Source organism: Cataglyphis hispanica, chromosome 23, assembly GCF_021464435.1.
Source record: "Cataglyphis hispanica isolate Lineage 1 chromosome 23, ULB_Chis1_1.0, whole genome shotgun sequence".
NCBI lineage: Eukaryota > Metazoa > Arthropoda > Insecta > Hymenoptera > Formicidae > Cataglyphis > Cataglyphis hispanica.
This window is the reverse complement of record NC_065976.1, coordinates 3,294,356-3,322,224: the sequence shown is the minus strand read 5'-3', so window position 1 is coordinate 3,322,224 and position 27,869 is coordinate 3,294,356. Positions and strand designations below refer to the sequence as shown.

Below are 27,869 nucleotides of genomic sequence, written 5' to 3'. Positions count from 1 at the left end.
CATTAGTGGACGTCACAATGAAGATTGGTATTCAGTGCAAATCAGTTGTGCTACACTGAATAACATATCGATTTTTATCTTAAAGTGTACGTGTCTTTGTGTGTTATGTGTGGTGTGCATTTTCTATGTGCACAGACGTGGTCGAGATTCCTAAAGTTTAGAACACATAGCTAACTGTTCATTTTACAGTCCAGAGAGGAAAGAATGAGTCAAAGATTGAAGGACACATTATGTACATTATGCGGAAATCATTAATATAAAGTTATTAATGAATAAAACGGAAGAAAAAAATCTCTATGCTTGATTTGTCTTCCCGTTAGAGCGATATCTGTTAGATGATACTTTTGTATATAACGCGCGAATTCATATATCTGTATATAGATATTTAATAGATAAAAAAAATATCACACGTATGGCGGCCCAGATTTAAGTACAAGATTATATATATAATTTTTCTATAACATGAAATAGAATTTTTCGAGTTCTGCTATGTGATTAGATGACAACGTAGAGTTTAATATAAAAATGCGTGGATGCAGCTCTACTTGTAGATTGCATATTCGATAAACCAATCAATATATCCAAATCAATATATATATATAGTCTTTGTAATTTTTCCCATCATTGTAAACGCATATTTTTACAAATATATGGATTCAAAATTTCGAAATATTTTTGGCTTATTAATTTCATCTTTTGAAATATTTAACATAAAACACGTACTCATATACATATGACATTAAAGTCACTCGCAAAAAATTTGCAGTCGCGCGTCAAACAAGATATTTCTTAAATTATCGATAAAAAAATTTATTATGTAGTATTTCAAAATTATGTCTTATCCTTGTTTTTTTTCTTTTTTTTTTCTTTTTTTTGAGATACAGACTTTCACTAGAATCAAATTATCATAGAGTCCTCAGTGTTACAAAAATATCGTAGCTTACACAAACTTTCACGCAAGAAAAATGTATATTAAAAATATATTACACAGCTTCTCTCGAGAAAAACATATTGCACAATATGTATATTATCATAAATAAAGATTAGAAATTATATTGATCAAAAAATAATAATTGAACATTGAAGTGAAGAAAATAAGTAGATAGAAAATTTATTTTTTAAAAGTATATCATCGGACTATATGTTTCTTTAATAAATGAAACTGTCAGTATAAAAAAATGTCTGATAAGGCATGTTATATTATTAATCATCATCATCAAGTTATATTGACTTTATAATTATTCCTAATTATTATATTTTTGCTGTATAAATATGAGATTAGATATATTTCGATTATTATTTATAGAGATAGTTGCCTGCTATGGTTTTTAAGCATAATGAAGTTATTTTGATAAACAATAAATCACATATATATATATATATATATATATATTATAAAAGAGATTTTAAAGAAAATACAATATAATTAATATAAAACACAGCGTTATTCTCATATGTTAACAATGCTATACAGTTAAGAAAAAAATTATTTAAATGATATTTAGTATTATGCATTAACAAGCAATATTGATAAGAAACTATTTATAATCGAGTAAGCGTGTAATGTTACATATATCAAATTAGAAAAATATCGCACAAATTCTCGACAATACAAATAATCGCGAAATAAATCTACAGCAATTGCATGCGAACAATTACGATTTAACGAGAAACAATTGCAATGATTTCTCTCTTTGTTAAAGTATAAATAATAATAATAATAATATACAAAATGAATTCATATCCTCTACACGTACATAAATTACAAGAGTCGAGCGTTGAAAAAACTACACAGGTGGACATATATGTGGAATAATACTAAAATAAAATACTGCCAAATGTAAAAACCAAGTAAAATGTATATTCTATGGGCAACATCGTAATAATCATATTCATTATGCTGATACACTGAAATATAACCACAATGTGTATGTGTTTTACAATGTTGTATGTATGTTGTGTGATGTACACAGAGCGTTATCAAATAATCATTATTTATCGCTAACTCTGAGACGATGATGATTATACTGACCACAATAATAGGCGATATGGTAGCATGGTCATACAGATTCAATAATAATAAACGTATAACAATAACTAGGTAAAATGTCGAGCACCAAGGGTATATAACGTACAAACGAGATTTTTTTTTTTAAATTCCGCCTCCTTTCGCGAGTGTTTAACGCACACTCAAGTACTATTGTGTCCGGCATTGAATGTGCATAAAAGGAGATAAAGTATGTCTTGAAAAGATTTTAGTACATAAAATATCTCTCAATGGCTTCGTACTTATGTAACAAACTTGGCAAACATCATTAATTATTATTATTACGAACATAAACCGAGTCTTTGTCTTGTAACGTTTTGTAAGTATTTCTTTTCTTCAAATATTCTCTAGTATACGACATACTCTCTACTTAAAACGTAAAATCGGTATTCCCTTAATTAATCAGTTACGATGGCACTATATGAATTACTTTCCTTTATTCTCGCAATTATCAGCTAACATAACGCACGACTATAATATTGTGTGTATATGTCATTACTTTCTATTACATAATATTATATAATAGTTTTTATACATATATATCCACATATGCATACATTTGGTGTATGCACAATGCAAATCTGCTTTGTGTATGCGTGTACATGTGTGTGTTTATGTATGTGTAAATATACATACAGTTTCGGTTAAAATTTATACATTGTACAATGTGTAACTGCGTCTTGAAATTTATCGCAATAGTACGATACGCAATTTGAGGAATTGTTAAACACAACCTCTCTCTTTTAAACTGTATTATACAAATACATGTGTATATGCTACATATAATGTTTAAAGTATATCTCCTCTCTCCCTTTCTTCCTCCCGGTCACACATACTTCATCTGTTTACAGAGTGCATTTCAAAACTAAGTGAGAAAAAAAGATCAATATGATAACAATATGTTAAAAAATATATATGTAAAAGATCCTATAACTTTTGGTGTGATTGTGTACGTATCAAACAGGCTATACCGTTTTCGTGTATAGTTTCAAAATGCACAAATACAGATAGTAACAGTAAAATGACGTTATTGTTATGACGTTTAAAAATGTGATGCTACTTGGCTTTACAGATATGTCCAGTACTTAAACCTGTATTAAACTCTTAATTGTATATATATATTTATTTATATATATATTTATTTATTTATTTGTGGTGACAACAGTTGTGGCTAGTACATATACATTTTATATTTTATTTTGCTACATTGTTACAGTGATCTCTGGTACTTGTGCCGTGTGCATTGCAATTCGATTATTTGCGAACATTTGCCTAAAGCCTATGATGGCCTTGCTCCAAAACAATCTTAACTTACGTTGCAATATAAAACGTCTAATCATCCGTAGATCTCGTTTATCTTACGCGTATGGCTCCTCTAACGATGGTCCATTTCGTTCACAGCGTTCCAACAATTTCAATAGTCTTTGAGTTTTAACTACAATAATTATCATTATTTTTTTTTTTTACGTATTAAATATCCGTCGAAATCTTGAGGCACAACTATACGATCATAATTCACAGTACATAACTAAAGAGTATTTAGAATATACAATGTAAACGATCATAATCTTTTATAGATAATATATATCACACAAATTAGCCCAATTTTATATAAATAAACAATGTTTTGAATTATCCTCCCTTCCCAAAAATGAAAAGAGACAAATTATTTAGAAGAATAGAGCTTCTTAGATCACCGGGAAGTAAAATTTCTCTAGGATTGCTAACAAGTTTCTCTTTCATTATATGTTCCAAATAAAAATAGTCCCCAAATATTCATAAATTAAATATGAATAAGGGCTTTTAATCCTTATTTCTGCAATGTTGATAACAATTTATCTTTCGTCATTAGTTGTGCCAATCAAGACAAATACATCTTTAATTACATCAACGTATTTTTTTCTCACAGATATATATAACTTATGTATTCCATATTAAAAATATACATTGAAGTGTACGTACACATGTACTTAACGTACATTTAACAAATTGTTTATTCTTACGGGTCGCTATGCATCATCTTATTACTGTATGTTATGGTAAAATAGATCAGATAGCACATATATAAATCTTGCATATAAAGTACTGCTCATACTTTTCACATCACACTGCGACTGTTATATAAGTGTTGACATTGGAACACCCAAATGATCTTATTGTTAGATGGACTATTATGCAGAAAGATCATGTCAGTTTCAATATCACAATAGGGCATTTCAGAGAAAGAATTAACAAGTTCTGTATTCTTGTGTAGCGTTCTGTCAAGCTAATTTGAATTACACTCTGTGTGAGATAAATACAGAGGAATTTTAATATTAAATGCGATATGCCAATACAAAACTGAAATTTTAAATGTTTTTCTTATCTTTATATCCAAAGTTAAAAGAAAACATCACAATATAGACAATATAATATTCCTGATAAAATGTCAAGAAATAGCCTTTGTGTTCCCATTTAATGTATCAATCAAATGCATATCATTTAAATGTAATATCAAATTTCAAAATATAAATTTATTTGTAAGCATTTAATGCGAATTAAGTATACGATTATCTTTTTTGTAATATATATGAATAGAATATATTACAATTAAATATCAATTAAATATAATAAATTTTGTGTCAATAGGAAAAGTTTAATAACTAGTGGAGACATTAATATATATGTATATATATATATATCTTTAATACATTAAATTTTACTTCTTTGTTATGAAAAATAACAATTTCTTTATATTTTTATTTGATAAAAAAGTGTGTTGGCTAAGAGATTGCACTTTGTGATCATTTTAAAAATTCGTGATTAAAATTAGTGACTATACGCATTACATTTTCCGCATACTGATTGTTCGTACAGTCATATGAAACATTTCTAATATGCATTAATAAACAAAATGAATATATCTCGAGGGTTATATGTATATCACTGTACAACCTTCGATTACAATATAGAGGTTGCCTTCCCATCAAAAAGTCACATTATAAAGCTTACAACATCATATATTGTTTTCTCATATTTTATATATATATCGCGCTTAAGTAGAGCTTATTATTTTCAAGATTTTATTAACAAATTATACTGCATACACGATTTGGGAAAGCATCCTAACAGGAGGGCCACAAATGGTGCCAGGCACTATTCATTCATATACCTGCGTATTCCATTGGTATGTTAATTACAATAATTTATCAAACACAACTCTCGAGAAAGAGAGAGCGATTCTCATCAGGATACATCCTGAGATTGTAAAACATACATTGAAACCATCTTGACACATTTCATTGATTTTAGGAAGAAGGTAATTCTATGTCATTACATAATTGCAACCCTGTTTTGCCAAATATTTTTTAAGTTTACATTTAATACATTTGTATTAGCCGAAAAGTCAAGTTTTTATAATATCGAAAAGAATAATCTCTTCTACAATAAATTCTTGTATATCACAGAACAAATTCGTGTGCGATAAAAAATTTCTATGTTCTTAAATAAATCGTTTCATATTCCTTTAATTAATTATATTCTGAAAAATTTTAATTGTGTATATTTAAGAAACTATAGATTATACATAAAATTGATCAAATATACAAAAAGCAGTATTTTTGTAGATTAATTTCGGTTTCTTTAAAAATTTACGATTAAAGTTATTAATATTAGTATCACTCAATCCTTCTTACAATAAATTTTGTTTAATCACATTTTTAGTACATGGCATATACCTGTGGCATATAAACTCTCGTTTACACATTTTTAGGCTTCAAGGGTTGCAAAGTTCTTACAAGCTTTCTTCCTCCACAATTTTTCTTTATACAAATGTGCAAAATACTTGTGGAAAATGTATATAACGTGTGTATATATATATATATATATATGTATATATCTGTACGCGCGCTGTGTATATCTTTTTTTTTTATTAATCAACACTATATATAATATGCCTATCTATCTATTTCATATTACTTCATAACTCAATATATATTAATTTCGAATCTTGTTCTATAGAATATCATGAATAATTTGAGTACAGCAGCCGATTTCCGCATGTTTGGAAAGTTAGCCATAGACCGTTAATAAGTTCATGTTAGCATTAAAATTAATTAATTCAAAAAATAAAAATTCAAATATTAAATAAAATATGAAATTATCAATATAAGTTCTATGATCAAATAGAAAAAAGGAAGAAAGTTTGCTATGTTAAGCATATCTTTGTCAAAGACAAACTAATTATTTTCAAAAATAAATGATCATTGCATGAATATATTTGCGAGATCATATATATTAACGGAATATGGCATATATTCTGACTACTATACCATAAAAAATAACAACGAATTGCAATGGTAAAGATTTTCTGGTCTTTATAAATCTTACACTACGTGCAGATTTCTTCACAAGCTCTTTTAGACTCTCTCAGAATTACACTTTCAGAAATTTCACAATTGCGTACTGTGTTATTTCCTAAAATATACTGTTTCCCTTCGCATAGATTTTCATACGACACAAGCATCGTCGACGTTGGACACAATGCCATATCGCGAAAGTAATTACGAATTTTATGACATATATACAAACAACACTTCATATTATATACATGAAAATATATATATATATGTATCTATCATATATATAATATATATAAAGTTTCAACATTATGGCACCGTATTTTCTTTTTTTTTTTCTTTCAAATAAATGTATATTCATTTGTATGTGTCGGTTTCAAAATATAAACAGATTTTTCCACTCCGCACTAGCTACAGCGGGGGAAACATACCACCCCCACAGCTATCATTATCGCGATAGTACACGTGTCTCAAAGACGTTTTAAAAGGAGTTTGTTTTTAATTATACTGGAACTCACAAGCACTATATATGCCGTTATACGTCGAGGAGGTATCAAACAACTGATGAGTGCAACAATTCGATTGACATTAAGTCGCCCAACCTTCCGTGATTCTCGAGCGTTTCATGAGCGGTCCGTTCTCGTAGTCTGAACTATTTCCTCCGCCGCCACCGCTAGAATGGTTCGTTCTAATGTCACCAACCGTACCACTACCCGGGGACGGTAGATTTGTCGGCGTTATGCTACCCGAATGGGACGGAGGTGGATTACTACTCGGTCTGTTTGATACTAGATTCAGTGTCTGAGGGCCCACTGGATGGGACACGTGATGTGGCGGTGGGGCACCGGTACTGGACGAAGGACCGACGTTCAAGCTCGTATGATGTAGACTGCTGGCATTGCTAGGTCCGCCATTGGATCCGCTATTACCTCCGTGCGGATCTCTGGGTGGACTTATCGGTTCACTTTTTATTTTTACGGGTAAAGGCGATGTGGATGGTGGTGGTGTACTGCTTGATACAGCTAGGTGAGGAAGACCACTGTAATGTCGAAAAAATTTTGTAATGCTAAGAAAAGAAGATACATACATAAATAGTTAGAAATTAAGAAGAAAAGTGTTGTATGCAAATGCTCTTGTAATATAATAATTTAATCGAACAATAAGCTGCAACTATTTCCGATTTTGTCTTCTAATACTATATCTACTTGTAACTATGTTGATAAAGTACAAATAAAAGTTATTCAAATCATGATGCAAATCATGAAAATGTATTTTTGATAAGCTATGCATTATGACATAATAGTTTGTATTAATTATGCAAACAACATAAATATTTATAAATGAAAATGAATATACCCAACACTCACAATGTAATATGACATGCCAAACACTATTGCAACTGAAAAAAACTATAACGCTCCAGTGGTCAAGATATTTTATTATTCTCTATTAGCAATAGATAAGAATACAATGCGCGAATATTATTTCATATTAAGTAAATATATACATATATGAATTGAAAATAGATAAGTGAGGAAGAGAAAAAAAGAAATTATATATAATATATAAAAGAATTATGAAAATAATAATAAGAAAACAAAAGCTAATGTTAAATCTGTTTGTTATAATATATACTTAGATATATGTCTTTTATACAATTAGATTCATTATATACAATCTATATTTAAATATGCATAATATTTTATATGCTTATTGTGTATGCTTAATCTTTAAAATTATACATTATATATCAACTAGTATGAAGAAAATAATTAAAAATATGTTTTACCAACTGGATATATAGCTTTCTTTCAAAACAATAATTGAATGAAATATGATTTACCTGATGCTGGACATGGTGGCTGCCGAATACATTGATAAGTCATCAACGTACCTCTGATGAGAGGACCAGGTTGCAAGACTTCCGAGATCCGAAGAGTAGTCTGTTGGTCCAAAACTGGAGTATCCGGCTGGTACTGTTGGAGTTTGTAACGCTACTACCGGTGTATTCAATGCGGACTGCGTATGGGCATTCTGAAAATAAATAATTAAATGCGCAATTTATCGTAAGCTTAAAAGCTTAGCTAATACAAAATTTTTCTTATTTTAAAAACATCATTGATAAGAAATAAAAATAAAAACTTATTTCTTTAATTGAATTTCTTTTAAAATCTAATTCTCAACTTAACATTATTTTAAACTGAAAGATCTTTTTAACTTATAAATACCAAAAAAAAAAAAATTGAGTGATTACAAAACAAAAGGTGAAATATAAACTTCTTAAAAACCAAACTGATTAAGTTTGTTGTTTGAAAATTTTAATTTTAATACCAGAGCATTAATCGTATACGCTAAAATTAAAAAATTTTTAAAAACTAGTCGATCAATTTGTGATTTCTGAGAAATTTATATTACGATCAGGTAATAATTATTTATTTAACACTTGTTTAAAGCCAATATTAGTAAGACAATTACATCGTAATTAGTGTCTTCAGAGAGAGATTGTGTGAGCGGTGTCGGTATAACCACTCGAAGATTAGCCCTGTGAGGATGGGGCGGTGGTGGCGGTGGCGGGGGCTGAGGCGAATGCCTAGACGGATTGCTGCCTTTATTTCCGCTACCTCCGCCGACCCCGAGCGCAGGCGAATGTCCTGGACTAGGCGAATTACCCAATGGTGATGCTGATGGAGGATAGCCGTTGCTCATCTCCAGTATTCCTCCCGGAGGATACACTATACAGCGAAGAATTAAACGCGTTAGACGTGAATTTCATACGAAAATGTCAGAAATTTGCTCCCTTTTGGCTTTCTGTCTCCAATTAAAGCTACCTGAATCTGTCTCGGACGATGACGGACGTGGAGAGATGCTGGTATGTGCCATCTGTGGACTAGATCCAAGGAGAGATTCGCCGTAATTATTCACTGGTACAGATACTGGTAGCGTGTAACTCGATTGTCCGATTGTCTGCAATGCACAACCGACACAATGCAAATTAATAATATGCAGTAAAAATAGATACAAGCACTACCGATCAGTTTATAGCACATTTCCAATTTGATAATGAGTATGTTTTACTACAACGTTATTATGTTACTATAACATAATGAAATATATTTATATACAAATATTATATAAAGACAATTGCGATATAAGCGATTAAATAATATTAAATAATAAACAGTTTTTATATTTAATATATTATTATATATAATATGTTTTTAAACTTTTTAATATATATTATGTACATGTGTATGTACTTTAAAATAATAAAGCGTTTAATAATTACTTTAATGTCTACACACAGACATACATAAACTTTTCATGATGAGTTAAAAAAAAGATATTTTCTCTTATATCATATGTATCTTATTTTGCTCTGGAAAAATGAGTACAAAAATAATTGCAAACCGCATTTAGAAAAATTGATCTGTGCCTTTTATATGACAGGCCATAATAAGATATTAAATAAATTATATATATTCACATGTCAGTCATTTTGACAAAGATGAATTTAAGGGATTATTTTATTTAGGTAGTCTTAATTTAAGTGCATGGCACCACAAATAATATAATTTAAATAATACTTTTAATATATTATTAAATTTCAATGTGACATTTGATGCGGCTTAAAAATCATTATATAAAAAATATCCAAGTACTATTTATATCCTTCTTTTGTAAGAATATGAAAATATCGGACACATATAGCTCGTCAACACACGCATCGTGAGTTTTATATATATAAATATATAACAAAAAAGAGGAAGAAAGAATAACTTTTGCATAGGTATAAATTTGCCGACTGACATTTGAAATTTGATATTTACCCTGCTGCCATTGTGTTGGTGCCTCTGCATCATCATCTGAAATTCTTCGTCGATCTTCGTGTATTTGGCCTCGGTGCGCGGGGTAAGATTGTATTCGATTGCATCAGGTTCCGGGCTCTCCGGAGACATGGCACCCTTATGCTCCTTCTTGTTGAGCGCCTGCAAGTGTCAGCAGACAGGTTCACGTGACCACACCGCCCGAGGGCACTCAACCTTCACATGCACATTAATTTAACACCAAGCACGCGTGTATGTGCGCGTGCGCTTCTTACTCTGTACCCGGTTTATCCAACGCAATTATGTTCGTGCATGAAAGAAGGAAAAAAAAAAAACGAGATTGCATCTCGCTCCCCCATCAAAACGAGATTGTATTCAACAAATGTAATAATACGCGCAAGATACATGACTACTTCAAATGTCGATAATTCCTTTTAAGATCTATTAACGTGTAAAAAATCGGAGATTTTTAATAAATTTTAAAAATATATATGTAAAGGAATTAATCGTTTAAAGAAAATTGTTTGATCATTTAACTACGTTGCTTTAACTACGTAAAATAACGAATTAATTTGTATGCATAAGTAAACCTGCCATAAGATACAGCATACTTAATATATTTTTTAAGAACATTTTATATTCTTTCTCATTGTCAATTTAAAAAAATATATCTTGATATCCAATAGAATAAATCAATGTCTATAAGTATATAAATAAGTAAAAAATAATAATTCATAAATATGTATATAAAATTAATCTTATTGTCTATTTGTACTCGTATATCTTTGAAATTTAAATTGGATTTCTCAAAAAAATTCTTTAAAAAATTTGCACACACAAGAATCTATAATCCAAATATATATATATATATTCATATGTTAACGCATTAATAGCATTGACAATCTTTTCAATTCTAGTTTTATTCAAACTCTTAATACACTTTGTATATTCGATATCGCGATGACCTTGGCATATTTGGAATCACGAGCGTAAGGTGCATATTTCCTTTAATCGGGATCTTAACGAAAAGACTTTTGATGCGAAAAATTAGCGATAAATATTTTTTGACGACGACTCGATTCATGTTGGCGCGCATCCTCATTTCATCCTGAGAATCCGTAACGGATAAATGGACTCACCTCGATGATATTCTTGTTGGTGAGGGACTCGTGGGGTTCGTTGTACTCGGTGTACTTGAGGAGAACCTTGTCCATGTCGGTGCTCGCATACTGGTACAGCTTGTTGCTCGAACTGAAGATAATCAGCGCAATCTCGCAGTCGCACAGTACCGACAATTCGTACGCCTTCTTCATCACGCCGAATTTCCTCTTGTTAAAGGTCACCTGTCGCATATAAAGGAGAGAGGGGCGCATCGAAGGTGAACTTCAGCGAGATCTTAAGCTATTAAGACTATTAAAGAGGTAGATTGCATGCGGCGAATACTTTATATTCGATAATTAATTGATTCCTCGGCGTTTTAATTACCTAATCAATTACATAAGATTCTATCAATAATTATGTGAAAATTCGTCGAGTGTGTGTATATTTATTTCAAGTATAAAAAATATACATAATATAATTATGTACATTTTATTCAAGTAATTTGTAATTTATAAATTGTCATATATTTTACGTAGAAAAACATAAAATACATACGTATTGAAAAATTTAAAATATTAAAATATTGGTATATATAGTTTATATGTGATATTTAAAATTTTTTTCACATTTTTTTTATAAAAATCAAAGGCAAAAGATCCTTAAAGTTCATATCGAGTTACAACTAGCACTAATCGCAACTAGCGTTAAACTATATATAAATGAAGAGCCATTGTCTGGAATTACCTGACGATTTCGTTCGTCCGTGATACGTGAAATCTGAATCTTTTTTCGACCCATTGTGGCACCACGTCTTGAATAAGAGGCAAGTCTTCAAAATCACTGGATGGAATCTTAAGAACACTGTAACAAAAAAATAAAAACATTCGTTGAGAATTTAGAATTAAACAGCTTTAATTTACAATAAACTATAATAAATTGAAGCTTTTACTTTTTTGTGTATAATTTTTCTGCTATATTCATAAAGCAGAAAATATAATATCATAACAATATATACATCGGGGAAGTAATACGTAAATAATATACGCCGTCAAGTTTAATTTAAATGTACGATTCAAAAAAAAATTTGAGAAGGTCTATACGAGCAATATTTTTCTTTTTTTTTTTAAGAGATAGTTATACATTAATTGACAGAGACGCTTCGTTTCAAAACAAATCTCGCTCTCGGTTTCTGGATTTAATGCGCTTCACGCATAACGCAAGAGTTATGGGTGAAGCGCGATAATAGACAAACACGACAGTATGGAGAGCGACAGAACTGGACCGCGCTTTAAAACCTAATATTCAATGGAAACTCTCGCGCGCGCGTGTCACTTTTATATATCGATTCCGGTGCTGTGCGTACGAGAGAACAAGTTCGCAAAGCGCCGCGTGTGCTTCAGAGCCCACGGACCGGCAAACAAAGTGTCGAATCGTTTACCACTGCGAGATTGCGGCTTTCAAGCGGAATAAAAGGGAACGATGTCATGCGCGACGTTGCATTGTGTGTGTATGTGTTTTTCAATTGAGATTGATAATTGAGCACTACTAAGAGACGAGCTAATTCGTGTGCAAACTGTAAATTTTTAATTAACGTAATGTAAAAGTCGGACTAAAAAAAAACGTAACTTCTCTTTAGTCCGCAGTAAACACATACATAGTATTCTGATTGAGAGAGAACATTTATCTTGGCTTTTGAAAAAAAAAAAAAAAAAAAACACTATAAGAAAATTCTCAGTTTTAGCGAGATAATAATTAAGGTCAGATATTGTAGAAAAAATTCTTAAGATAAGAATAGATTTTTACAAAGAAGGAGACGTCTCAAGTGTTGAGGAAGATAGAAGTTCTTCGCATGCCATACTGTGTATGAAGCGTTTGAGCAAACAAAATTGCGTAAAATTCTCGCTTTTGAAAAATAATTTTCTTCCCTAGCTGTTCAATTTTAGTTACTTTTCCTCTACGCGTTAAAGTATTAGTCGCTATACATTTAATGTCAATATTTTTAATCGAATAATAAATATATTAAATTAATCAAAACTTGAACTTATTGTTGATATAAAAAATATTATTATTAATAAACTTGTAAAACTTGAATAAAATTTGATTATTCTCATCTATAAATTGTAAGTATTCTCCTTTTAGCTATTTGACACCAAATTGTCATTTACGTCAATCTTCGGTAGATTATATAAAAACTTGACATTAATTTTGCAATATGTTCTCTAAAATCGCAATGATATAGATAATCGAAAATATTGATAAATGAAAAAGCACGGTTCTACGAAACATTATGTAATATTATAAATACGGGACTAATTTGATATGCAAAATTAGCTACAAATGAGACCGAATTAAATGTGTCAGGCCCACAAATAAATCACTAGTATTTCGAGGGGAAAAGAATTAATTTAAGTCGTTAAAGTGTTTTTAAGAGTGAAAAATAAAATCTAGATCAAATTAATTCGCGCATCACGAATATAAATCGCAATATTAATTTTTTAACTTCACGTATACATATTTTTCTTTTGAGATTTTTTAAATTTAAAAAATTAATTTAGATTTCAATTAAAATTCTTTTCAGTGTGTACTTATTTTATTAAAGAGTATAACAAAACTCATTTAAAAAAGCGAGATTTATGTATCAGGATTTTTTAGATGTATTAAATCAATACTGAATAGAGTTGAATATAAAAAATGATTTTTGAAGTCTCATTAATCATTTGCCTTATTAACCCGAGATAACACATTTTGCAGATACGGATATAAAAAAATTATTGGAGATCAATAATTAACGCGAAAGAGTCCAAAGGCAATGCGTATTGTGGCGGCAGCGCATCGAATTAAAAAAGATCTTATCTTTTTTCCCGCGGCGTAAAACGATACGGCAGTGCGTGAGAGAAGAAATGGTCCATCGAGGCGAGGAGTTTCGCAAGGAGCAACCCGCGCGAAAACTCGGCGCGCTAATCGCTCGACGACGATGATTCATCGCGTCGCGCGTTACATATTCAAATTGCTTTTGTTTTCCTCGTGGCAAGTGCCCGCGAAATGTACTAAAACATTCGTCGCATCTACAATTCTATTATCGGCGATTGAAGCGACAGATTAAGCGCGACGTACGTTCACCTTTGACACACACGGATGTTAATCATTTACGAATGGCATAAAGTTTTGCACGCATGCATCAACTTTGTATTTATTTCAGGGAAAAAAAAAAGTCAAACCTACGCCCCCGTTTATTAACAAATGGTCATGTATTGCATTAATAACACGGTTTTGGTCGAACGTAAAATTTTTTAAATGTCAGAATAAACGAAGCTATACAAAGATATCGCAATTTAAAAATAAAAATGGGTCAAATGTGGAACAGCAGAGCTAATGAAATTGATTCAACGCGCTATGAAATAACTTGATATTTAATATCAGATATATGGATTTTGGGATAAAAGATAAAAAATGGGATGAACCCGATTCTTATAAATGATTAAAATGGAAAGATAAATAACGCTTGGGACAAAATTTTTAATTAAAATGTTGGGCAAAAATGGCGACATTTAAGTACATTTATGTGTTAAATAAATTCTATTAATATCTCTTAAATGATTTTATCAGAATTTATATGTGAATGATAAAACATCCACAATTTATCGCGATTATAAAGAGCAATATTTCGAAGGTAAATACAAAATCGCGATTTTGTATACTACAAATGAGATAAAAAAGATCTTTCTTTCTACAAAGTTCGTAAAGCATTGATGCTTGAGTAATTAAAGTAATTAAAGGAACCCCTGTATTCGTATACGCAGTACGCTACAATTGGCAGTGACGTCAGCTGAGAAATAGAAAGCGATTCCTTTATCTCTCGCAACCATATGCCGTATTGAAGCAGATAGCGTTAATTGCTTCGATCCATCGCTAACGCGATGGAAATGTAACGGTGAAATGCGATTCCTTCCCCTCTGCCTCTCCAACCCCTAAGAGAAAAGCTCGTAGACGCCTTATACTCGATGATTTATAATACTTGGCCAAATTCCTCGATTTTATATTTCTATTCAGTTTCGTTGCAAAGTTTCAAGAATTCATGTTACAATCAGCCACTATTATGTAAAAACGGATTAATTCACAGAGAATTAAAAAAAAGATGTACCACTGACAATATGAAATTTTGCACCCTCTAAATTTAATCTTTTATTTAAAGCTCTACTTAATGGAATGATTCATTATATTTTCTTACAACGTTTTTGAAGCATATTTGATTAAATATATATGAAAAAATATTTTAGATTATATATATATATATATATATGAGAATCTATATTTTCTCATATAGACGATTAGATTCGTGAGAAAAATTCGACGGGCGAGCAACGCGTCTCTCGATGAAGGAAGGAATTATTACTCCAGTGCCTTATCGTGTCCTGAATATGTAAAACACGGTACCTACTGTGTCCTAAATGCGGAATACACGATCGATGCGGCAGGTACATTCCACACGTCGCCCGAAACTTTCTCTCTTTTAATAATTAAAGACTTCCCTTGTGTCCCGTTTAAAACATATGGCATCACAATTATGCACAGCTCACACTCGATGCCAAATAAAATTTGAGAAGATCCCGCGAAGTGAATATAAAACGAAACAAAATTTAAAGTCCAAGCAGTTTATCGAAACGAGAGCATTGTAGACTAATAATTCTTTACGTCACAACTATATTTTATTTTTGATTATTATAATAAAATAGGACGATTAGCATTTCAAATATCAAGTGCATATAACAAGAATAATAAAAAATACTCAAGAATCCCCTTATTTCTCATGCTTAACTTCGCGTATAATATTCTACACGTGACAGAAACATATAAAATTTATAAGAGTTCATTAGAAATTTTATATCCAAATATATTCACTATCGATGCAGTGAATATATTTTTGATAAGTAATAAAAATATATTTTCACAAAACAAGATTTCCTTTTCTTGTGACATTCAAAATACATGTGAAATTAATGTTCCGAGAATTAAAGCAAGACAATCCTGTGATATAATGTAGAGTTTCGACTTATTATCTCATTGTGCAATTTACTGGCCGATAAAGTATTCAGTTGGCAATGTTGCGGCTCAAGAATTTTATCTCTATTGATACGAATGAGTCGTGACGAAGGTCAGGCGCGCCGGTGAAAGGATTTTTTCTTTTTTTTAAGTTTGTGAAAAATATAAATATTCGCGAGACTGGAAAGACACTATAAAATATGGCGTACGTGTTTGTAATTTGGTTGCTAAATGATATTACTATGCAAACGATGAGCCGCAGAAATGACGATGCGAGTACGTAATGTAGCTGCTGATAACACCAAGAGGTGTTAGTTGAATAGCATTTTTTTTTTTTTAGTTCACTCACATTTTTTTTTTCAGACACTTTAAAAATCCCTAAGAGCCGTTAACAAAACATTATTTGTAAGAAAAATAGAAATAACTAATATTGTGTCTAAAAACTTAGAAATAAGAGTTCTTTATATTTATAATTTGCATTACATATATATATATATCTTGGAAGAAATTTAATTCAAGCTCAAATACATATGAAATAAGTTTAATTTTTTGCAAGCAGAGTTATGAACAGATTCGATTGTTCAATAATAACTCCGTGATGAATAAAATAACAAGAGCTTCAATAAAGATAATAACGATATTCTCCCATCCATCTACAAAATCCTTGATCAATAGAATCTCGCGTGTCTTTACATAAAAGACTAATTAAGAACGTCGATTGTTTGATTCGACGCGTTTCACGCATACATTAATTTTTTTCTGCATTAAAAATTATCTGTATTCTTCATTTCTTTATATGAATGAGAAGCAAAACGATTGCTTTATAAACAATATTTCAAGTATAAAATACAGTATATCAGTGGCTTGTATTCCGCGTGCGAGAAGCTAATGAATAAGTCAGCTCTTATTCATACGTGGCGTTAAATGTATACGCGCGTTTGAGTGCTTTGCGGCATGCGATGCAACGGTTGAAGTGATACGCGGTGACGAAGGGAAAAAAAGCTCTCGGTAGAGAGGGATCCGATTATACGGGGTGTCCCACCACCACCACCATCAATACCAATACCAATACCACTACCCCACCGCCGCCACTACCACGTACGTTCGCCGTCAGCGATCTGCGTCAGCGGATCGATTTCTCCGCGCGCGGAACGGCCGGCTTCGATAGCGGGATTTGAGAAACGACGGAGAACGATAATCCGGGATGATCACAGTACGGTCGGTCGGTCGGTCGATTGGTCGGGGATTACACGCCCTAAAGTTTTCCCGTCGGTTGAGCGACGAAGAGAGAAGGGTTGCGCGCCGGTAACGCGAACAGGCGGCGCGTTAACAGGTTGCGACAAACAAGGAGTGGTCGTGGTGTACTCTTCAACCTTGCACAGGTGCTCCCTTTACCCCTAGAGCAAGCTGTCCTGCTGCGCGGGAACCATAGCTGTGTCTCTGTGTATGGGGCAGCAGTACACATGCAGCACACACGTGCGCGTAGGCACAGAGCAAGTAATGTCTTGATGATAGAGAAGCGCGATTAATCGAGGCGTGCGAACGGAAGCGAACGGCAGACAGAACTTCATTATAACTGATCGCCAGTTCTGGAATTTTTATTTTCCGTACAATCGAATCATGTTTTCCTTCGGCCCTGAGTAGCGGATTGATCGACTTTTATCGAACAACGGACGAGCATATGATTGACATTGTAAGGCGCGATTCCTAAATATATATATATATATATATATATATATATATATATATATATATATATATATGAGCGAAAAGAATGTACGAAAAATAATCATAGAAATGGTTTATATATATGTGTATATCTTTTTAATTTATTAAATGGTCGGAATTAGATAATTAAAAAAATAACTACCGTATGTTATATTATTTTATACATATCATTTTTTAAGTGATTAATAAAATAATATTAACAATTCCACAAATCCAATTATCGAAAAGATCCCTCAAGAAATATTACAATATTAAAATGTTCCCCTTACAATGTCAATCATCCTACGAGAATCTTTTCATCATTAAAATAATTTAGTTAAAATGGTCACACTATTGTAAACAACTTTGAGAATGTTTTGCTTTGCGTGAGAGAAAGACATGACAGAAAAACAAAACACCGAAGTAATAGAGCGAGAGCGAGAGCGATTTGACGAGGCAAAAAACATCAAATCGATTTTCGCTCATAACGTCACGAAAATTTCGGTGATGACTGTGGTTCAATTACGGCATCGGTAGCTTCGACCAAAAGCTGTTTAAATATTAATGAAATTTGCATACGTTATCGGACGAGACCACGCGAAGGTTCGACATATTATGCCTCTTCGCGCGTACTTGATCGCACTACGACGTTATGTAAGAGAAAGAGAGGGAGAGAGAGAGAGAGAGAGAGAGGGAGAGAGAAAGAGAGATAGTGTACACAATGCTGCCGCATATGTGACAAAGCGCTCTTCGAGTCATCCCCGGCGCTTGTTTCACGTTGCCGTCATACATACGTTCGACATTATATATACATATGACATGATGCATATTCGACATAAAATTACATATAACGATCACGTCGTATGTCTAAAGCATATGCTACGAGAGAGTTGCCTTTTTATAAAGCTTCAAAAAGCTTGAAATAAACCAGATAAGCTAATCTCTTGATGTAAATAAATAAGAGGAGCGCTATTGTTTATGATATGATATACCTACGCGAGGACTGTCAAAAACTTATTTAAATTTAAGAGAAAATTGAAGTTTTTACAATCATTATTACAGAGTATATGATTAAATATATGGTATACATATTATGTATTTTTCAATGTAATTAAATAATTAAATAAATTCGCTTTTACCAGTATAAATTATATATATTAATAATTATAAAAATTATATATAATTATATATATTAATAATTATAATAATTTTCAATAATTGTAAAATGCGCTCGTACATTGATGTTTAAAAAATTCATCGAAGTCATATTATTTTAATCGATATTTTATCTCAATATTGTAATTTTATATTATTAATCGTTATATATAAATTATAATTATTAATAAAAAGGCATCCTTATTCATATCATTCACACCGATCTTTATTAATGCAGATCGGGAGAAGAGAGGTAAATGTCACGACCGCGATTAGATCGCGGCATTCATGCCTGCGCGATTACGAAACGCGATCTTGATACGAGTCGCGATGTAAAATGAAGCGCGACGAAAATAATCGGGGGAGGGATGGAGGGGAAATGAAGGGGGTGTTAAAACGGTGCACCGCGACGTGCCGCGTTAATTCACGTAACGACACATCGCGTGTTCGCAATGAATGGGAAAAGTTTCAGTAAATATAGTCCCGTGAAGAGTGGGGGAGGAGTTAGAATTAGAACGGCGAGTTAAAGCCAGCGTTTTTACGTGTACATCCGATTGCCAGACGTTATACATATAGCGGGTAGAGGAGGGAGAATTATCGGTCGCGAATCCCGATGTTTACGTTTATTCATAGCGTCCGATGATTGTCAGCGAAAAAAGCTTGCCGATTCTGACATTTCAGTAGTACAAATAGAACACACACGTATAAATAAAAAAAAAAAAAGTTGACGTTCAATATTTGTATTTCGATATATTTAATATTTCGATATATTCAATATTATATTTAATATTTAAATATTTTATTTTGAAATAAAAAAATAAAATAAAAATCTGCGAGCAATTCGATACATGCGACTCTTTCAATTGCAAATTTTGAAGAATAAAATAGTGCGAGTTGTTCGCTCCTTCTCATATTCCTCAATCAATTTACGACGTAAATATTTCTTCATTGATCCAAGTTCTTTATAATTTATGTATAATTAATATTAATTGGCACATTAAAATTCTTTCACGTTCTTTATGTAAACTAACTCATTTCCACATGAGTATAAGTATTTCCTCTTGCAGAGAAATAAGATATCGAACATAATACATTCCTTTAATTAACAAAATCTTCACTTCGAGAACAATATATCTCTTTCAAAATTAATAAAGCATTATTGTATAGTGTTCATCGTTGATTATTAAACGTATATTATTATAAAATAACGGGTGATGTCGGAATGATTTTAGATTAAAAATTTTCGAGAGGTTCTCAAAATTCGAGGCTCGTCACATAAAGAGCTGATACAATTCTAATTTTTTCTAATTTTCTAAAGTAACGACAATTTAATTATTCATTTTCTGGCATATTTGCAGATACTATCCATGAGCACCGGAAGTATTCGTGAAACAAATGAAATGGACTCGCGTTTTTGAGATGTCGCGGGATAATAATTTCTCAAATATTGCGCGCGTGCCATCACCTTGGCGCTCACGAATCGACGTTCCGTGTGTGATCGATCGATCGACATGTACGTGTTTTGCTTTTTCTTAACCGGGAGGGGGGGGGAAGGTGGAAATTATTACGCGTGCGCGCGCGCGCGCAAGTAGTGAATGAAAAGCGACATAGCGCTCGCTATATACTGTAATCTCCGCTATCTTTATCGGCGATATACACGGCGGAGAGAGATCTAGGAAAAGTTCGCTCGACGTGTCTCTCGCGATCGAATTCGGTCTATTATACAGGAGCGTACATCGCGCATATCGCTCGCGAGTGAGGGTCAGCGACCAGCTGGCCGAGACTATGCGATCTTAGGGTTACGAGACACGGTAAAATACGGGAATATACGGCGGCATCAGGAATGAGGAATATAAGTAAGCGTAATATTACAGCGGTATGAAATAAGGTAATACCGGGAATAAATTGTCGGATAATTTCGATGCGCAAGGTCGAGGGATACGGAGAGAAAAATCGTCGGTGAGAGTTTCGTTGCGCGAAGTTGATTAATCGAAATAAGAAGATTTTAAACTTGAACAAGATATTATTTAAGAACACGGAACAATCAAATACTAATAATAGACTAATTGCTTGAGCTAATTATTCGCTTTCCAAACTTCTCAAAGTTTACAGCTTACAACTCACGTATGAATATAGTTTACAAGTTATTAGTATCAGTAATCAGCGTATTGGAAAGAGCCGAAAACAGTATGTTACTAAATATTATACGTACAATGTATTATTAAATATTCTACAATATCGATAAAATGCTAGAAAAAGTTTAATGAGCGAATAAACAAAAATTTGTAAACGAGAACGCAATGCTTGTGACAAAAAAAATGTATATCTCGATTCTCCTCTTGTGTATCTCAATACAATACCATTTTAAATTCTCCGTATAATGTATTCGGCCTTCGCTTCAAAGTAAAAAAAAAAAAATTATTTACTTCTTATCAGACGCACGTGGAGCAAGTTCCGATCGAGCGAGCAGGCCGTATTTAATCATCGCGTGTTTCATTGGTGAAACGCGATGACGATGTCACACGTGAAACTCATTTGCATCTCGTTAGAATCGCGTCGATTAATAATCGGTCGATGGCGAAAGACGTGACTCGAGAGATTGGAGGAGCCTTGGCATTCGACGAAGAGAAATATTTGTATATCAATATGCTGAGAGCGCTGCGCGATAACACTCGTCTTCTTATCGTATCCGAGTGATTGTCTTCGTGACCGAGCCGTCAATATCGAATTTAAAGGATTATCGCGCGAGATGCTGGGGTCGAGACGCACAATGAAACGCGAGATTATCCGTACAAGGAACAGGGAGGCACATAAGGATCACGGTATACGTTCAAATACTAGTAGGAATTATTTGAAAAGAAAGTATTATGTAATTTTGATGTGAAGGTAACTCTCTCATTCATATTTTCATCAATGATTTATCTGTCAAATATCTCGATGGCAGAGAAATGACATGTGAGTGTCCTTGTTTGAGGTGACATATAGGTGAATATACCGGGTGTCTATAAAGTCTGAGTCTCAGCCCCATGGATCTTGGAAACTTTAGATATGGTAAAACCTTTCAAAACTTAACTCAAATATTTTCATCATCTGTCCCCCTTAATATCCTACAACTTTTGTCTGAAACGTTTTTCCATATCTAAAGTCGTTTCCGAGATCTAGGAGGTTGGATCAGACTTTAGAGACACCCTGTATGTCGTAAAGAGATTATCTATTGCAGATAAATTTTAATAACACACATCGTGTATATATCAGTAAAAATTATTATCTAATACTCGAATAGTAAAAAAACTCTAGCGTAAGTATTAATCAGACGCTCATACTGCATCTCTTTTCGCTTCTGATTAAAATCATAAAGCAATAAAATTTTATACCTCTACGCCTTATTCTTTATATCTTATCCTTGTGTAGTTGATAGCTTCGTACGTGGGTGTATGTGTATGTGTAATATGCGCGCTCGCGACTCGACGGAATCTTCGCTCGACTATCAACTATGCCGGCTCGTTAGGATGTCGCTTTGTCGGATCGCTTATGCGTGCAAACTTGCGCAGATTCCGCACCGATGCTCGCGCACTAGATAGCGAACCGATCAAAACGATCATCGACGATTCCATGGTATCATCTCTCGGGTGAAACTAATCTTCCGTAATAAAACTTGAACATTTTTATATAAACCGCCAATACGAAATCTTTTATGTCAGAGATACGTGGACAGAAATAAATTTTAGGGATATACATTATCGATTAGAAACATAAATATTATACATTTTCCACGCAAAAAAGACTTACAATTTCGAAATTATCGTTCATTTATGTTACGAAATACGAGAATGTTGATTATATCGATTGATTATTTTGCGACGTTTCGACAAATGCTCTGACAATAAAATTAAATAATAAATTTATATTAAATAATTAATTAAAATTAATTCACATTTTGCAATTAAATATGAAAATTTTTCTTCCTTATATTTCCATTCCGAATAAATCAATAAAACAATATCGTATACGCGCGCATTTTAAATTGTCGAACATTGTTTGAAAGATCTGATCAAGTCTCGTCGCGGGTAAGAGATATAATTTATCACAGAGGCGTGATCCGCGGATTACACGGTGCGAGGATACCAGGCGTACTCTTTTCTCTCGTGTGTTCTATTACGAAGGGAGGGCGTCTTTAATCGGAGCGAGAGAAGCGAGAGCCGGGTCCCCATTATTTTCTCGGTCAACCTAACAAAGTCGATATTAACGACAGGAGGAAAAAAAAAAAAGAATTGGTGACCTAACAATCGCCACGGATGATAATCTTAAATAACATGCCATTACGTAATTAATTTTTTTCGCTTCGACATATGTAACGCGCTTCTTCAACTGTGCGTAGTTTATAATTAAGATTTAAATGCTTCGTGAGAGCAATTTACATTATGATTTTTTTTTTTATAATAATTGAAGAAATAATTATAAAAATTTATATTATCATTACTGTATTAGTATGTTATTATTGCGATGTAATGTAATAATTATGTCTTCATATGTTGTAACAAAGTTGCATTTGTTTGGAAGTTTCATATAGCGATAAAATTAGCGTAATTAAATTTTTCTTTATTGGCAGAAATTTGATAAGATACTAAAAGATTTCAGTGAACATTCGTTAACGAGTTTATATATATAAAATCGCTGTCATACGAATGTAGATGATAACAATTACTGTTTCGAGTTTTGTAAAAGTTATAATCGAAGAAGTTGTCGCAACGTTGACTTTTCGAACAAAAATCGCGTTCTCAAGATAAAAAAAAATGTAGATTTTTTTTTTTTTAATAAAAATGTAGATATTTCGTTGTGGAACCCATTATTTTCACGAATTCTGAGAAATTTCACTTTTATATTTTATGTCTATCATTAATCTCCTTATCCCGGTTATAAATTATGTAATATGCAAATTTTATGTAATCCCTCCTTCGCTTAACACACTCTGGCTATAAATTAAATAATGAAATTACACTACTGTATGTCAAATGTATATGGTATATGTAAACATTGTAATTACTGAACACACGTTTCTCAGACAAGTCTTATCAGCCTAGTATTAATTACAGTTCGAAAATGATGAACCGTAACGAAAATAAAATTATGAAAAATAATTTTATTTTGTCCATAAAAATTTATGATTTTCCAAATCACCCTTATATTTTACACTGTCGAAAATAATAATGAATAAATATGATATTTCCCTGGAAAGGATTATATCTTCATCATCGGAATTATATCTTCATTCAAATGAGATATTCAGGTCAGAGAATATCAGATCGTGATAAATCTAATTCCGAATATAGATTATGAAATTACGACGCTTTGAGCAGAAGACAAGTGCAGATATCGAATTAGAAGCAGAATACCGGAGATATTAAATTAAGAGCGACGATTACATTGCTCGCGATTATACTATTCAGCGTCGTCGCAAATTGATTTTATGACGGTTCTCTCGAATTTTAATAACAGTCCAAATCTCGTAACAAGACGAGTCTTCGGAGGAGCTTTAATATTTTATCTTCGAAATTAATACGCTACGTACGTTTACGTTATCTACGATAAGTTTTAGAGACGCAAGGTGAAAAGTGCGCGTCAAGAATCAAAAGATTATCGACCCGCGAACGGTCATCTCGGACCAGATATCTTCGCGAATTTTCTACGTCTTTGCTGGTCTTCGCGAGAGGATCGCAGAGACCGCCGAGAAAAATATCGAGACCTGGACGGCGTCCAAGAAGACTCACGCATACCTAACGAACTCCGAAAATGGGAAGGGAGGGGAGGGGAAGGAGGAGAAGTCTCGACGGATATTCACCGTGACCGAAAGAGTGTTTCTGCCTACCCTCCCACTCTCTCTCTCTCTCTCTCTCTCTCTCACATATTTCTTTTCTCCTCGTCGCCGCGCTACTGCGTTTGGTAAACTCACCGGGTCGAGCAGCCTACTACTGGATCATCAGCGGGACATGTCGACGACGGCGGAGTCAGGTCGACCCGAGTCCCTTGCTCGAGTCGCGTATCGATCGATCTCACCCCGCGTGAGCGTCAACGGGAGCGAGGCCGAGCGAGCGGACGATCCTCGGGATCGGCGTCGCGACGACTCGCACGAGGCGATGAAGGGCAACGACGAAGAAGGCGCGCGGCACTGACTGATGAGATTTACGCGCGAAAAACGCCGGCGATGGATGGAAGATATGGTCGTTGTGGTCGTTGGTAGTAGAGACGCGTGTGTCGCGCGTCCCTCTTTTCCTTTCTCCTTTTCTCTCTTTCTCTCTATTACAACGGTTCGGCCGTTCTCCAGAACGACGTCAATGGTCCCGCGCTCGCGATCGATATCACCCCACACCGCCGCGATACGGCACCCCCGTTCTTGCACACGATGACAGAGAGCGAGAGAAAGACGGAGAAAGAGAGAGAGAGAGAGAGATGCGAGATCGCGAGACGGCGCGCGATCGTTTGCCGATCAAAACAAAACTCGCCGCTGCTCTTTCCCTCCTCCTCCTCCTCCTCCACCTCCTCGCCAGATGCGGATTCTCGCACACTAATTCGCGCCGTCGCTGCTGATACCGCTGCTGTACCGACGACCAAACGAACGTACGAATCAACCAACAGGCACTCACGGCTCTTTCTCCCGTCGTCGTCTCTTGCGTGTCTCTCTATCGGCCTTTTTTCTCTTTGGCACACTCTCTCCAAGCCGGGACCCTCTTCTTCCTCCTCTTCGCGCGTGTATGCGTGTGTTGTACGCGATGATCCGACTGGTAGTTGCCAGTTGATTCTCCACGGCTTATGTATCGATGAAAAATGAAAAGGATCTATCGCGCTAACTTTTTTTCGAATCGAGTTCCTCGTCTCCTTTTTTTTCTTTCTCTCTGCGCTTCCTTCACGCTTTGTCGTCAATCACATTCGCAAAAATTATTATTTATAGCACGATATTATAGGATAATAATGTCGCGGCCGGCGTGAATTATTCTTAAGTCGTTGTGCGTGCTTGGCACACACGCGTGCGTGATTGCACTCGCTCCGTTCGTGGCGCGCGCGGTTAGATAGGTTAGTTAGCTTTTATCCGCGACGTGTGTATATCGCGGGGACTAGATAAGTTGACTAGAGATGCACACAGCAGGAGCGTGCGAGCGTCTTTCTCAAAATATACTTTTCACGCGCGGCAACAATAAACGACGACGACGACGACGACGACGACGACGACGACGACGACGACGACGATGATGACGGCGGCGGATGAACAAGAGAGGCGAAGACGGAGACTCCGACGGCGTAACAAGCGCGAACGGCACTGCTCCTCCTCTACGCTGCCAGAGCGTATTCAAATTTAGACACGCGTCGTCTCGCCGCGACGGCGGGTGCTGCCCTGGCGCACATACGTCGCGCGTATATACGATGATGCACGACGGCGGCGGCGGTGGCGGTAGCCGCTTGTGGAGAGCTTGCCGTGAGGACGGTTAAAAAACCGGGGCGGTCGCGCGCGCTTCGACCAGTTCGCCCCGAGTTCGCGGTCGAGCCTGAAATAAAGATTTGAGGAAGTCGGGCTGAGAACCGAGCGAGAGGAGTATGTGCGTGCGTATGTGCGTGCGAGCGAGACGGACGGAGGAGCGCGGCGCGGGAATAAAAAAGAGGGAGAAAGAGAGAGAGAGAGAGAGGTAGACGGAGCGATACGAGAAACGGCGGCAATGAGCGAGAGGGGGAAGCGAATCGCCGCGGCTGGTAGTCGCGTACCAGTCGGTCCACCTCACCTCTGAAATTCGCCTCGGTGAGACGAGATACGTCGCCGCGGCGCGCCCGCTCATTGGTCGATAACGTCGCGGACGTCAGTCGTCGATCGGCCAATCGCGTCGCTCGTCGCGCGCGCGCCACCTCGCGCCATTCGCCGCTACTTGTCTAGACGTCACTAGACTCGGAGACGTATCTCTGTAGCCGCGTCTCCCTCGCACTCGCGGCGTGTCCCCCTCGTATTATTCGCGGCGCATGTCCTCGCAGCTGATCGGTGCGCGCGACGCGTGCGCGACGTGACTGTTTCTCACTCGCGTTGGGATGCTGTTGCTGTTGTTGTTGCTACCGCGAGTCTCTGAGCGCGAAATTGCTCCGAATGATAATACAGCGCCAGCAATTCGTCCACATAAGTTGGACGCGTTTTTTTTTTCCATCGCTTTATTAATTATTATACTTTCGGTTTGATTGATGACACATGATCTTGTCAATTTTTTAAATTTCTTTATGGATATTATGTTTGAGTTTATTTGCAATTCTTATATACAATAGATAAATAGAAAAGATAGAGAATTATGAGGAAAAAATTCCTATAAATGTTCGATATTAATGTCTATAATTTTTTCAAGATTTTATTATGCGTAGATTTCTGTCGCAACAAACGGTAAATATAATTAACTGAAAAATTTGCTTTTTGAAAAGTAAACACTACGGAGAATCACCTCAAATTTTTATTAACAATAAATTATGTTACGGCAATATATAAGACAAATAAAATCAAATATTTTCTTATGATCCACATTGTGTATGAAACTGCGATTCAAGCATATGTGCTTACGTAATATAAACTAATATAGTTAAATGATGTAGTTAGATCTAATTAAAATATTCTGTAATTTTATCTTCTTGTTTGAA

The 27,869-nt window shown here is 34.3% G+C and overlaps 1 protein-coding gene across 6 annotated transcripts in view; it reads right to left on the bottom strand.

Moving 5' to 3' along the window:
* Positions 1-1,841: 1,841 nt before the first annotated feature.
* Positions 1,842-27,869, bottom strand: part of LOC126857835 (myocyte-specific enhancer factor 2) — a 67,259-nt gene continuing 41,231 nt past the window's right edge. For 2 of the 6 annotated variants that reach the window (XM_050607640.1, XM_050607642.1), the window contains exons 2-8: positions 12,054-12,170; positions 11,348-11,551; positions 10,212-10,370; positions 9,213-9,348; positions 8,860-9,116; positions 8,228-8,418; positions 1,842-7,423 (exon numbers count right to left, since the gene is read on the bottom strand). In XM_050607640.1, coding sequence (XP_050463597.1) covers positions 6,973-7,423; positions 8,228-8,418; positions 8,860-9,116; positions 9,213-9,348; positions 10,212-10,370; positions 11,348-11,551; positions 12,054-12,107 — 1,452 coding nt within the window. In that variant the 5' untranslated portion in view covers positions 12,108-12,170 and the 3' untranslated portion in view covers positions 1,842-6,972. Of the gene's footprint in view, positions 7,424-8,227; positions 8,419-8,859; positions 9,117-9,212; positions 9,349-10,211; positions 10,371-11,347; positions 11,552-12,053; positions 12,171-25,161; positions 26,652-27,869 lie in introns of those variants that run through there. The other 4 variants (XM_050607643.1, XM_050607641.1, XM_050607645.1 and 1 more) reach the window with 4 other exon arrangements.